This window comes from Myotis lucifugus, unplaced genomic scaffold (assembly GCF_000147115.1).
Source record: "Myotis lucifugus unplaced genomic scaffold, Myoluc2.0 scaffold_194, whole genome shotgun sequence".
NCBI lineage: Eukaryota > Metazoa > Chordata > Mammalia > Chiroptera > Vespertilionidae > Myotis > Myotis lucifugus.
This window is the reverse complement of record NW_005871242.1, coordinates 303173-318671: the sequence shown is the minus strand read 5'-3', so window position 1 is coordinate 318671 and position 15499 is coordinate 303173. Positions and strand designations below refer to the sequence as shown.

Genomic DNA, 15499 nt, shown 5'->3' with positions numbered 1-15499 from the left:
GAGGGAGGGAGGGAGGGAAACATAGATTTATTGCCTCCCACAGCTACCCCTACCTACCCCTACTGGGGCCAGGAATCGAACCTGCAACCTAGGTGCATGCCCTAACTAGGAATCGAACCCAAGGCCTTCCGGTGCAAGGGAAGATGCTCTAACCCACTGAGCCACACTGGTCTGGCCAGGCAACTTTTTGATAAATAAATTAGAGTGCCAGAGGATCAGGATTCAAGAATTAAAAGCAAAATCAGGAGATAAGTATGAATGCAATGAATTTGAAAGTTATTGTGCCTGCACAGGTCATATACGCTGAAGGATACTTTGGACATTAACCTTGACTCATATGGAAGATGGTGGTGATTCACTAACACCTTAATTACATTAACTCTATCCACGTTCTCAGCTGTGAGGATTGCTACATTTAATCACATCTGCACATATTTTGGACACTAGGTTTTTGTTATTTTCATTTATCTTTAGTTATTGTTGAAAGTATTACAGAAGTCCCCTTTTTCCCCCATTGTCTTCCTACACCCTACCCCCCACCCCCACCCCTGCCTCGTTTTTAATGCCCACATTGATTTAAAGGTGAGGGTTCCTTCATGATAGATGTTGCAATCCTTCCATCTATACTTCACTGAAAATACCTCTTTATCTAGGATACATATCCCCTTCCCAGGAGGGTTGGACATTGTCATAGCAAGTCCACTTTGAGAAGGATAAAGAAAAAAGTAGAGAGTAGTGAATAAAAACATGGGCTCTGTGTTTGAGTGCCAGCTTTGCCACTTACTAAAACTCTGTAACCAGGGTAGGTTTTGTCAGATTTAGCAAATAAAAATATAGACCACCCAGATAAATTTGAATTTCCTATAAATAATAAATAACTTTTAGCAAAAATATGTATCTTACAAACTTTGGGGGCATACCGTGTGCTTTAACAAAGTTATTCATTGTTTACCTGAGGTTCACATTTGTCGACCGAGAGTAAAAGGCAGGTCTGCAAGGCAAGAAAAGCATTTATTTGGGACTGAGTTGTTACTCAGGAACACAGATCTGGAGCAGCCAGAAAAGTGGTCCCCTAGGGATGAGGTGCAGGGGCTTTTAAAATAAAAAAGGAAAAAAGGGCATTGAGGTTACATTAGTTGTTTACCAAGAATGGTGATCGGAGGGAAATTTATCTTTTACAAGTCATTGGTTTCTCATGAAAATCTTTCCATTGCCGGGAAAGATACATTTTTTTGTATAGTCCTTGAAAAGCACATCTATTTTGTACCGATCTTGAAAAGTTCTTTCTCAACCGATAACTTCTTTTGGCAAGTCAGTAAGGTCAATGCAGTTTGTCCAACACAATGGCGTCACTGTGGTCATTTCTTTCCACATGTGAGTCCGGCATCCTACATTGATCTGGCAGCCTCCTTCCTGCAGCGAGTAGCCGTCTGCCTCACCCCCAGCCGTGAGATGAGTGGAATAAATCATACTTCACAGAAGGTTAAATTCATAAAGACACCTAGGCTCAGCCCAGAGCCCAGCAGGTAGTAGGATTCAGTAAATGCCAACTAGGGAGGGCGGTCCTTCACTTGTCAGACATCCAGCCTGGTGTCTCCTAAAACAGACAGGACTCGAGCTGTAAAACGGAGTTAGATGTCCAGGGTGGAGTTTTGTGCCACATGCTAAGATCCTTGAGTGAATACTATACCCTCTATACCAGGGGTGGGCAAACTTTTTGTGAGTGCGTGCCAAAACCAGCAAAATCTCTGACTCAGAATTCTTCTGTGTGCCAACCCTAATTTTTTGAGAACATGTTACACTTACTTGATATCTCTTAAGGTGTACGTATGTGAAGAACCTTGAAGAAATAATAAAATTCATTCGAGCGACAAAAACACAGTATATGATGATGGAAAATACATTTATTTTTTTAATGTATACATGTACACTGATAGTCCGACAGAAAACTTTATGACTCCGTTTGATATCATCAGTGCGACTTTTGCTGCTGCATCACTGATGACAGAGATTTTACATCAGGTTTATATTTCGTGACCTTCAGAGATATGCACGAGCTACTACTTTCATCCGTCAGGCTACTCCTATTACGAGACTTAACAAAACTCATCACTGAGAACAAAGATTCACCAGTGTATGTGGATGAAACCAAAACACTGGTCGGATCTAGGAAGGCAGGGAGAGTTAAGGCAGAGGCATAGAAATTGCTCTTCCCCTCTCTCGTCAATCCATGTCTATGGTCTTTAAGAGAACTTGTTATGTAAAATTATTTATTTATCTAAGATGCACCTACACTGAATTTATCTGAAAAATAAAAAAGTCGATATTAAGAAAAAAATTGTAAATGGAAGATTATAAGAGAGGGTTTCGCGTGCCAGCAAAAGTTACTGGCATGCCATGTTTGGCACGCGTGCCAGGGGTTGCCCACCCCTGCTCTATACTATAGAGATTGTATACTCTTGTGCTTCTAATTTTTGGAGGGAAACTTATATAGCAGAGCCTAGCTTGTGTGCCAGGAAGTGGAGACAGGTGAAAGGTGTGTTTTTTTTTAAAGGAAAATAGGTCAAGGAAAAAATTTAAAAGCTTTGCAATCAAACTGCTCTAATTCCTTTTTGAGATCTGCCACTTAACACTCTACTTAACCTCTCTGCACCCCATTTTCTACATCTGTAAAATGGGAATGATCCCCATGGGTTGTGGTGAAGAGTAAGTGATGTAATACATGTACAGCCCTAGGAACAGGTCCCACCACATGTTAACTATTCAGCAAATATTAGTTGTTGGCATACTTTGTCCTTGATGCCAAACTGCCAAAATAAGTGAATCTCTCCACACCCATTATGTCTGGCATAGGGTCTTGATTGGCTGAGGTGAGTGGAATGGATAGATTCTGGGTGTTTAAATTCAAGTGTTCTGTAGAGTCTAAGGAGGACAGGAGTAGACTGCATATAACAACAGTAATACCTTTTATTTACATTTGTTTTACAGAGTACATAAGTTTTCATATTGATGCTTTCATTGTATCTTCATGATTCTGTGACATAGATGTTGTTATACCATCTTTACAGATGAAGGAATCAAAGGTTAGTGTTAGTGGCCTTAAGTCACCCAGCTGATGAAGAAGCAGGTTTATACTGATTTCTAGTCCATAGTTCTTTTTTTCTACCTTCGCTGCCTCTCATCATAATTGTGGTATTAGGATAATTATCACTGAGATCCTTATCTTCTCAACCAATGTTTTTTTTTTTTGTTTTTTTTAAACACGTGCTGTGGTTAAGACAATGTATGAGGCATTGTGGGAAATAAAGAGAAGCAGAAGACTGGATCACATGTGCAAAGAGTTAAAAATCTAGTATCACCTAGATTTTTAGTTGAGAAAGTAATATATGTGAGATGTGGTAAACACTCTAATAGTACACAAAATGCAGTGTACATTATGTGCTGTGGAATTGTGCACCCGAAACCTATATAATTTTGTTAACCAGTGTCATCCCAATAAATTCAATAAAAAGGGGAAAAATCCAAACATTACAGAGAAGATTATACATTGAAAATTCTCATTCCCAGCCCAGTCTCCCAGTTGCTGTCAATGGGTCCTGATTCCTTCAGAAATGTCTGTGTGAGTAAACACACACACACACACACACACACACACACACACACACGAACATGCCAGACATATTGTTTTGCACCTTACTTTTTCTTTTAACAGTATCTAATGTATCTACCTCATTTTTAGTTTAAATGACTTTAAATATTAATGAATAAGCAATATATCTCTGGTGCTACTGTTGAAACTATCTTACCCAATTTTTAATTTGTGCTTGAGATTTTTGTGAAAATGGGCCACCCTTCTTCCATAATTTGGGAAGATAGCCTGATATGCCCCAAATCTGCCACCACCATCACCTAGTTCAGGTCACCTCACCACTCACCCAGACACCGCCAGTCTTGCTGCCACTTCCCCTCTCTCTTCCGATCCTTTCTCCACACAGCAGCCAGGGCGACCTTCAAGAGCATGAATTGGACAGGTCATTCTCCTGCTTAAAATCCTCCAGTGGTTGCCCAGCACACACAGATAAACCCTTGTATTCTGGTCAAAAAACCCTACTTGACCTGTTTACCTGTTTGCCCTTATGACACACCACACCCCAGGCCCACTAGGCACAGTGATGCCAGGGAGCGCTCCTTGCTCTTCTCTTTATCGTTGTGTGGCTGCTCCTTGTCACTTGTGCCCTACATTTCCTTGCAGTGAGGCTTTCTTGACCATCCAGTCTAAAGTTACTCTTTTGAGTTACCTGATTTTAATTACCTTATAATAATTATCCAGTGGCCTCCCTTATTCCTTTATTGTCTGTTCCACCCCTACTAAGTCTCATCTGTCTGTGTTGTTCACCCCTGGACTCGTAGTGCCTGTGTCCCATATCAATTCCTGACATCCTGGCAGATAGTAGAGACTCAATAAATACTTGTCTGCTGAATAGATGCATGAATGAGTGAATTGTTTTAAGAAATTTATTTATGCTATACTGTTACAAGTGTTACAACTGTTATGCTATTCTTGTTACACACATGAATTATAGTCTTGTACTAGTTATAAAAAGATACTATTTGTATAAATACTTATAGTATAATACATATTATACTATTATAATAGAATGCATTCTTATTATTGCCTAGCAGTTATAAAAAAAATACTTTCCCCTCACATATCAGTATGTTACAATAAAATATTTGTTGTGGTTATTATACATTAGAATAATACAATAAATATCAATTAAGCAAAGTAACCCATGTAGACAGTTGGAGCAGACAGATTATAAAAACTCAATGATGTATTAAAGGAGAATTTGAACTACTGGCCATTGGTTCATGTACACTGTGATCATAAGTTTGCTTAGCTCTGAACTTAGGATCAAGCCTATCTCATAAGGCAGGGGTCCTCAAACTTTTTAAACAGGGGGCCAGTTCACTGTCCCTCAGACCGTTGGAGGGCCGGACTATAGTTTAAAAAAACAAAACTATGAACATGCTGAAACCGGTTTGGCTCAGTGGGTAGAGCGTCGGCCAGTGGACTGAAGGGTCCCAGGTTCGATTCCGATCAAGGGCATGTACCTGGGTTGCGGGCACATCCCCAGTGGGGGATGTGCAGGAGGCAGCTGATCGATGTTTCTCTCTCATCGATGTCTCTGACTCTCTATCTATCTCCCTTCCTCTCTGTAAAAAATCAATAAAATATATTTAAAAAAAAACTATGAACAAATTCCTATGCACGCTGCACATATCTTATTTTGAAGTAAAAAAACAAAACGGGAACAAATACAGTATTTGTATTTGCATGTGCAGGCCGTAGTTTGAGGACCCCTGTAAGGTGTGGAAAGTCACTTTAGGAGTCATATGCTTTGTATAAATATACGTAACACCTTATTGACCAAGCCTACACCCTATATAAAATGAATATATATGCACATTAATGAAAGTTTAGAGCAGTGGTTCTCAACCTTCCTAATGCCGTTACCCTTTAATACAGTTCCTCATGTTGTGGTGACCCCCCAATTTCATTGTTACAAATTGAACATAATTAAAGCATAGTGATTAATCACAAAACAATATGTAATTATATATGTGTTTTCCGATGGTCTTAGGCGACCCCTGTGAAAGGGTCGTTCGACCCCCAAAGGGGCCGTGACCCACAGGTTGAGAACCACTGGTTTAGAGGATTGCCTCGGTACAAGCAGTAAATACATTTATATTCACTTTCAGGTTGAATCTAGTGCACTTCAGAGCTGTTCACCAAATGCTTTGGGGGTGCCTATTAGAATTATCTTTGGCTGCCCTTTTCCTTTTGGTAATAATGAAGGCATGGTGGTTCCTATCTTACCAGGTAGCTCACAAAGATTCATTTGCCAGCAGGCAATCAGGCCAGTCCCTGTGCCCCACCTCCCCCGTAGAGAATCAAATCAGTTTCTCTCTCCCTCCCCTCCCTCACTCCCTCTCTTCCTTTTACATTCTTGTTCATTTGCAATTTTAAAATATTTATTTATTTATTTATGAGTCATACCTGGGATTTAAGTGCAGTTAGTGATCCTACTAATCAGTAACCATGGCAAAAAAAAATAAATAAATAATGGGGGACATAGGAAAAGGGAGCAGGGATTAGGGAAAGAAGTGGTTTCAGAGTTTGACCAGTTGAATTCTGAGAACTTTTTCCTATAGAATCATAAGATCTTGGAAGAAAGCCTTATGTAACCCTCTCATATTGCAAATTTAGAAAGTAAAGTCCAGATAAAATGAATTAATTTGTCTTAAAAGGGCAAGTTAGTGACAGATGCCCCCCCCACTTCAAATTCTAAAATTCAGTTGTTCTCTCTTCTATTTAATTTTTCTCTAAATCCATGTAATGTAATGTCACGTATTAGGCACCGTGTGTGAAAGTGTCTTGCACACTGTAAGAAGGGAGTGAAAGGTGAGGCGATTCTGTTAGTGACTAAAGCTCCGTTAGGTGGAGCAGCACATCTTGTTATCCTTACATCAGAGGCCCCTGAAGGCAGGGTGGGTTCCCCTGCACCAGCATGATGCCACTCTGGCCTGTATGTCCTCAGAAATGTTCATTAGGAGATGAATGTTACACTTCAGATTCCCTTCCAGTAAAGTAAGGGCTTTCTGATTCATTTTGGAGAGTCTGTTATGGATTTGTTGTTGGCGCATCTATTCAGCGGAGCCAGACACTTCCCGGTTAGATGCTTCTGCCATGGTGGCTGGGCCTGTACTGCCCCACAACACAAGGTTGAGTTAATTACCCAGGACACCAATTTTGACTGTTTACATCCAAAAATATATATCTGACTATGAATGTGGAAAAAAAAACAAACTCAAAAGAGGTTAGTTTACATCAGTGGTTCCCAAACTTATTTGGCCTACCGCCCCCTTTCCAGAAAAAATATTACTCAGCCCCTGGAAATTAATTTTTTTTAAAATTTTAATAGCAGTTACTCATCACCCCCAAATGCACCTCTGGCCATCACCGCCCCCCTGGATCGCTGCAGCGCCCACCAGGGGGCGGTAGTGCCCACTTTGGGAATCCCTGGTTTACATTGAGCATGTTCTGACCCTGAAGGAAAGCTAAGAGTTGAAATGTCTATGAGGTTGCTTGTGAATATATTTAATGTACCCTCTTTAGACTTGGGTACATGAAAACTGTCCCATAGATATGGGAACACAGGTCACTCAGAAGGTGTCAGTTTCCAGAAACTTATCTATATTGTGTACTTCTCCCTAAAATGGATCCATCTGTGAATACTCTTGTGGTCAAAGCTTCAAGCTATTTACCCTTTTGTACTTCTGTTTGACAGTTGCCTTATGGCATTTTTTAAAAAGCATAACTCTCACTCATAACCTTTTCAATATTGCACAGGCGTAAAATCTGCAAGGGTAGAGAGGGGGCAGATGAAAAGTCCATTATAAATATTGGTTTTAAGGGAACCCTTTTTAATGAGGGGGCAATGCAGTTTTTCAATATTATTTTAAGGCAAAGAGAAGAAAATAAAAGTTGAGGCCCATTACTTTAAGATATTTTTGAGTTTTTTAAACCAATTTGCAGTTCATTTGGTATAACTATAGTTTCATCGTTAATTTTTAACCAATATCATTTTCAAACACAGTCTTTCTCTGATAATACTCCCAGAGTGGTGCATAGTTAATTCTGTATTTGAAAGTACTTGATCTGAATATCTGCATGAAACAGTATTGCACTTGGAAAAGAGAGCCATAGCCGGGTGTTGATGGTGTCAGAATGCTGGCTGGGTAACCTCTCCCTGTGGGCACTGGCAGTCTCACTGAGGAGAATTGGAAGCTATGGTATCCTCTGTACTTTCCGTGATAATTGGAGTTTAGAGATGATTGAAATAAAATACATGAATTTCATAGACTGCAAAATGCAGGGGGGGGCATAGACTGCAAAATGCAGGGGGGGGGGGGGGGGAGAGAGAGAGAGAGAGAAAACGAACTGACTGACTTGCGGTTACACAATGCAGGTAATGGGGAAAACTTCAGAGAACCAGGCGTGGGCTGTCAGTGACAGTGCTAAGCTTTGAACAAAATTGCATTTTATCTTCTTGAGGAGCAATCAAAAGTGAAGAACAAAGACTGAAAAGTAAATTTAGGCCAAGCTACCTTGATCTCTATAATTTACGCCATTTACTTTGCTTTCTCCTTTGAATTTGAAGACTCGTTCTGTCCTGTTGAGTCTGGGTGGAGGCACTTGATTGTTGTCTAGGTCCTGGTTGAGTAGCAGGAACTTGAGTTAGAGAAAAAATTGGCAAGCTTGTAAAGCAGGGACTTTTCACCAAGGGTTCGTATCAGAGTCTCATGTAGGTGTTGGGAAATATGGGTGTACAGGTTCCTCATCTGGTTCCTCATATTGTATATTTAGAAAATAACATATAGCCATAACCAGGCATTGATAGTATCAGAATTCTTGCTGGGTAAAGTCTCACTGTGGGCACTGTCGGCCTCACTGAGGGGAACTGGAAGCTATGTTATCCTCTGATAAAATACAGTTTTATTCAAGGCTTAGCACTATCATTGACAGCCCACGCCTGATCTCTGAAGTTTTCCCATTACCATGCATTGTGTAACCACAAGTCAGTCTCTGTCTCTCTTTCTCTCCTGATGATTCGGTAGATCCGCGATAGAGCTCAATAATCAGTGTTTTAAAACTTTCTTGGCTGGTTCTGGTGCGTGCCTGCAGACTTTCAGTTGAGACCACTATAGTAAAAGACTACGTTTTACCTAAGGACTGACTCTGGAAATATTTCTGAAAATCAACCCGTAGGTATGATCATTCTTTATTCAGACATCTGTCTTCCATTTATGCCCAGATGTATTCTTTCCTAGGGCTGCTGTAATAAAATGACCACAAACTTGATGTCTTAAAACAACAGAAATTAATTTATTTACAATTTTGGAGGCCAACCATGTGAAATCAAGGTATTTAGGAGAGAATCTATTCCCTGCCTCTTCCAACTCCTGGTGGTTGCTGGCATACCTTGGCCTGTGTCTGATCTCTAATTTTTCACATTGCCTTCTCTCTGTCATAAACTCCCTCTGCCACCTTCCTATATAGACACCACTTTAGCCCAGATACTCTTCCCGTCTCAAGGTCATTAACTTCATCAGGGTTCCATCCACATGACCAGTGATAGGCAAGGTCAGGGGGTCAAAACCACATGACCAGCCATACACTAGGGGAGGAAGGTCACCCTGGGGGCAAGGTCCTTTTTTTTCTCAGTTTTGCCCATTGTTAGTTAGGCACCAGGGCTTTCCTTGTTGTTGACCTTTCGTACCTGGCCCATCATCCTTGCTCTGCTCAGGCCTGTCTACCTGCCTACCATTGAGGACTCTGACTTGAGTTTTTTGTATTAATAGACATGAACTACCTTGTGCTTTATATGCCATGTTTCTGTATTGAAACAATTACATATTTTATACCAATACAGTTTGCTAAGATTGAGAGTACACTCTCTCCATTAGGTCTTCATGCCCTAGTTCCTCTTGACTGAGTTTGTGACGCTTTGGGAACATCCAAGTGCAGCTGACATGTGGATCTGAACTTCACAAGGGTTTTCATGGGCTGAAGATAACCGATAAGTTCACTCACACTTAAGAGATAAGATGAGGGAGACAGAAGTAATGAGTCGGATTACCCAAGGAGAGAGGAGGACATTCAGGAGACTCTGTAAGTGTCACAGAAAATAAGGAAGACAATATTTGAGAGTATTCAGTGCTGCTGAAAGGTGAAAAGATACAGAAACACTAAAATGTGGCCTTGAATTTAGCACTGAAGGAAGCCGATGAGTCTATTGTGACCAGTTTTAATAGAGCAACAGGAATGAAAACTAGATTGCCTAACTGAAGAGATTAAGTGGAAATAAGAATTACAGGAACATCTCTCAGAAACTTGGCTTAAAAAGAGAAGCTGAGGAACAAAGGTGATGACTGAATAGCAGAAGTGGGGTTGGGAGAGATGCGCCTGTTGGAAGCCTGTTAGGAAGGAGCCAGTAAAAGAGATGTTACTGCAGAAAGGGAAGGTATCAGAACCAGTGACGGCTTAGCCTTGCAGAGATGTGACACTCCTTCCCTTACCATCAGGGAGAAGGAAAGAGTAGATGCCAGTGCAGATGCATTTTAGGGAAGATGGCAAAAAATTGAAGGAGGCTCATGAGTGAAGGCTCTGCTGATGTTTGAGATGATGACTCTCCCATGGCTTTAATTTGTGCTGTTATTTAATTTTCCCTGTGAGTGCTGGATTAGTCACATGCAAATAGAGAAGGCTGTGCAGCTCAGGAGGGTCACACTAGTGGCTAGGTCAGTGCTACCCTCTCTTTTATAGATACCCAGCCCCCTTGGCTCCAGGGATGGGCCCAATCAGGTACCTCATGTCCCAGCAACATGGATTAGTCCATGGAGAAGACAGGTGACCTAAATCACACCATTTTGGTATCTTTTCAAACTGGAGCTTGGAAAAAGCACTGTTGGTTTTCTCTTGTTGAGAAACACAAAGGTGTGAATGAGCGTTGCTTGTTGTAAACATGTTTCTTGTGTAGTAAAGAAACAAGTGGAGATGTTTGGAGTAGAAAGGGGAGAAGAGTTGAGAGGAGAGGGCAGAGAATTCAGAGTGGGAAAAACTCAGAGTGGGATTGACTGGTTGAGAGTTAAACAGATGTTAACGAGACGGGTTGAGGTAGCGAGTGTGGGGTCCAGGCTGCACAGGAAAGGAAGTGGGTCCTGTGGTAAGTCCAGGAAATTCATTTCTTAACTAAGCTAAGAAGATAAAAAGGGTAGCAAGTTGTGGTGAGAGTATGAGAGTGTTGGATGCATTTGCAAAACAAATTTTGCTTTCTTAAGAAAAATAATGGATCATACAAAAACTGTAAAATGATTCATGAAAATCCCTTTGTAATTTTGCGATTGAAAAGGTTAAGGTAACATCCCCCTTTTAGATTTGTCCTGTTATATACACAAGGAGAGAACTGGACTTACAATGTGGCAGGTTTGTTGAATTTTATAATGATGTTGTACCGTATGCAGCCGATTGAGTAACAAGAATTTTCTAATTTGGAACTTGGTAACTCTTTAACTAAAACATTCTTGGGGGCAGTGAGGGAAGAAAAGATTTTATTTCAGGGCAGAATTGAATTTGAATGTTAGAAAAATTTTAGAACTTAGATATCATTTTTAACTATCTTTATGAATAGGTTTTTTTTCCTTTACCACATTGTTAAATTACTCCGGGTAGTATTGAGTATGATGGTTTATAAAGAACCTTTAATCTCTCTTTTCAATTGTAGCTTCTCAGCCCACTGTTACTTGTGGGTTCAAAATGTCTCATATAAGTAATAGAATCCATTAAAGGCATAAATAGAATCCATTTATGCAGCGAGATTCTCTTGAGTCTTGAGTTAGGCATCTACTCTCCGCAGTTCTCTAAGTGCAGCCTCATGGACATTAGCTATGTCATAAGTTGTAGTTTTTTAGGAAATCTGAGTTTTCCCAAAAGAATGTCCAATTTACAGCATGGGCTTTGTGCCTTGATTTACCCCTTATTCTAATTTGGTGTTTTACCATTTTTATATTTGAGGATACGTTTAACTATGTCCTGATAATGATGAAATGCATCCTAATTTTTAGTAGCTCTCATAATTATTCAGTAGTTAAATTAACTATTGTAGCCACACTGAAGAATTCCCAAAGTCTGTCAAGATACTGGCTAAGGATACATGTCTTGGATATTAAATAATATAAAATCTGTAACCTAAATATATTTGAACTGAACTTGGAAGTGTTTTGAATGAAAAGGGGATTCACTATTGGTGTGCAGTCTTCTGTTTACACACATGTAGACTGCCTCCTCCCGTGGACAAGACAGAGTGAAAGGCAGCGACAGGAATACGAGGCGTTTCTCCCCCTGCTCTGCTACCTGGGAAACTATCTGAACCTCCCACTTCCTCTTTTGGAAGATGATTGTTGAATGGCACTGATCCCCCTTTTTTCCATCTCAAAGTAAATGACGTCTTCGCTGCGTCTAATAGGTTCAAGTCCTTTGGAGAAAAATTTTCCAACTTCATCCCTGTGTTATTATGCACCCAAGTTATCCTTTTCTTCAGTATAATTTGCTGATGTGGTTTTATATCTTAGAGATGCATTTGTGTTTTCTTTATAGCAACTTACTCAAAATTAAGAGGAGTGGCCATGAGGAGGAGTGGCCTTTCCTTGGATTGTTGTCGTGGAACAGCTTGATTCCAAGGAGCATAGATGTGATGCAGAGCTAGGAGGCCTAGGGAGGTAGTCTGTGCTGCCTTTGTCATTGTTACCAAGCCTTTAAAGCAGCCTTCTGCCTCCCCATCCACCACCGCGCACACACCAGCATCACACCACTGTGAAGCGGAATCGTAGAGTTAGACAAGTAACAGCTGCTTCAGTCACTGGTATAGATGGTTTTCTATAACTGGCTCTAGTCCCCCTTCCATGTATTAAATTGTTGTGGAAATAGTTATATTTATTTAATTAATGAAAAAGTATGAGTACTCCAATATCTAAACTAGTGAAACTACAAGACCATAAGAAAAATTTTAATCATATCCTGTTTTAAAAAGGATATAAATGTATAATATTTAACTGTGGTAAAATGCAGTACAGTGGTGTGTGTTTCTGTTTCAAAGTGCTGCTTACCCTGCACATTCCTCATCTCCGCACAGGATGGCCAGCCAAGGGGCTTGGGAGCTGCTTGCCGAATCCCTCAAGCATTTTAGGGCTTTTGTTATTGTCTGAACTCAAAATATGGAATGGAATGAAAAGAATAATCCCATCTTGTTTTCTGTCTTCACAGGCTCTCTACAACTCCATCAAGAATGAGAAGCTTGAATGGGCAGTGTAAGTATGCTGCTGTCAGCCTTTTAGTAAATGAACTGCTTGCTCTTTTCTTACTGTCTTCCTTTATGCCTTAGAGCAGCGGTTCTCAACCTGTGGGTCGAGACCCTTTGGGGGTCGAACGACCCTTTCACAGGGGTCACCTAAGACCATCGGAAAACACATATATAATTACATGTTTTTTTGTGATTAATCACTATGCTTTAATTATGTTCAATTTGTAACAATGAAAATATATCTTGCATTTCAGATATTTACATTATGATTCTTAACAGTAGCAAAATTACAGTTATGAAATAGCAACGAAAATAATTTTATGGTTGGGGGTCACCACAACATGAGGAACTGTATTAAAGGGTCGAGGCATTAGGAAGGTTGAGAACCACTGCCTTAGAGGTATCCTAGAGAAGGATTAAATGTGCATGTGCAGTTCTCATTTTACACCAATGTCTTGCTTACTTTGTTTGAAACCTTAAGTATTCCGTATCTTTTTCTTCGTACCCAGCATACTCCTATTCTAAAAGAAAATAGCATTCTAAAAGAAAATCTGATAAAATTACATGCATTCCAAAGTCCAGTATAAATGATTTTGGTACCATCCACTTATTTTAATTCTCTCTGTCCTATCATCATAGATCAAGGCTTTCCACTCCTATTTCCTGTGATATTAGTTATACCAGGATACTGACAGATAAGTTTGATAAATGATAGATTAAAGTAAGCTAAAAAAATGTTTAACTGTAGAACATCCAGAAGCTTCTACAATGACAATATATATTGTGGATCTCCAAGAGAGAAATACAATTTGAAATGTTTCCTGAACCTGTTTGACAATAAAATGTCGTGTTTCAAAGTACATCCTTTGGGAGATACTGTTCTGGATTAATTACACCTCTGTGTAGACCAACGATACCACTTTTGTTAAATTTTCATTGATCAGTGCAGCAGTCAAGGATTTTTTTATTGTTGACATTGTAACAGATATCTCCCATTTCCACCCCCTTTGCCCACCTGCACCCAGCTGCTGCCCCCCCACCTTCCTGGCAGTGGTTAAGAATTTAATCTTTACAAAATTATTGAAGACTCTTTACTAAATTTTTAATGAAGTTGTCAAGAAGTTAGGTCAAATACATTTTTAATTAGAACTATGTGTGAATTTTATTTTTTATTTTCACTCATATTGAGCATTCACAAATATTTTTCTATCATGCAATCTAACATAGCAGTCTGCAGTGAACTTGTTTACAGAATCATAATGTGGAGGATAATTCTTATTCGTTCATATGCACATTGGGGAAAAGCAGTTTAGCAGTTGACTGCCTCTACCTTATAATATGCTAGAAAGAACAGAAAATATCAATACCCCTTGAATTGTTTCCATTAATTGTAAGGTCATATGGTACTGTTTTGAATTAGGGATTCAAAGTATAAATTGAGACTCTAACATTTACAAGTATATGTGATGGCTTATATGTTTGTATGTCTATATAGATATCACAAGCTTCACTTAAAGCAATGTATCATTTCAAGGAAAACTCAGTAAGATTAATAAGAGTTCATAGTCTGAGAGCCAGAGTGATCTCTCTTTAATAAAAGTGGGTTTCCTAGAAAAGTTTCATAAATGATGTATGTAGAATCCAGCTGAAATAATAAAGGCATATCCTGACCTATGCAGGATATCTACTCAAGAGAAAATTAATAAAAATGAAATAGTTATAAGCATATTCACACTAGGGAAGAGGATAGTTTAAGGATTCTTTTATAAAGTTTTTAAAAATAAACAAATATACTGCTGAGGATCTGTATTGTAAAGCTAGATTTTTGACATTGAACGTTATTTATATTTATGTGTAGTGGCAATTTGGTACAAGAAAGCTTGATCTTGGGCCCTATCCATTGTGGGGAGTGGGAGATTCCCAAGAACTGGATTCTTCTATTGCCTTCTTGTCAAGTCAACAGAGCATCGTGTTCAGGAGCCCAGACCCCAGAATCAGATAGATTTGGGTTTGAATTCCAGCTTAGCTACAAAGATCTTGCTACAAAATGTATAGGATAATGTATACTTGCATGGGGAGGTATCTTGATGTTGATTTTAGAACCTTAGAAGAAATTGAATTATAAAATCATGGAATGTTATAACTGGTGGGACCTCAGAGATTTTTAGTTCATTGGTTCTCTAACTGGGTTCCATGGAGCCCTAGGAGATAGATGGTCAGGGGCCTCCATAAGTGATGTGTGTGAGGGGAAAGGGAAGAGAACAGGGACTCGGTTATATCTCCCACAAGCATCATGCCTCTTTCAGCTGACCAGAGCAGCCCCACTATCACCTTGTTAAAATATTTATTTGGAGTTCTACTTACTGTTTCTTCTCTTACCTGACCGGCGTGGCTCAGCAGTTGAGCATCTACCCAGGAGGTCAGGGTTCGATTCCTGGTCAAGGCATATGCCCGGTTGCAGGCTGCCCCGGTTGCAGGCTCAATCCCCAATGGGGAGCGTGCAGGAGGAAGCCGATCATTGATTCTCTCTCATCATTGATGTTTCTATTTCCCTCTCCCTTCCTCTCTAAAAACAA

General features: G+C 39.8%; 1 protein-coding gene across 3 annotated transcripts in view; it reads left to right on the top strand.

Moving 5' to 3' along the window:
• PSD3 (pleckstrin and Sec7 domain containing 3) overlaps positions 1-15499 on the top strand; it is a 414114-nt gene that overhangs the window by 314630 nt on the left and 83985 nt on the right. For all 3 annotated transcript variants that reach the window (XM_014462866.2, XM_023760800.1, XM_006097020.3), the window contains one exon: positions 12887-12930. In XM_014462866.2, coding sequence (XP_014318352.2) covers positions 12887-12930 — 44 coding nt within the window. The remainder of the gene's footprint in view (positions 1-12886; positions 12931-15499) is intronic.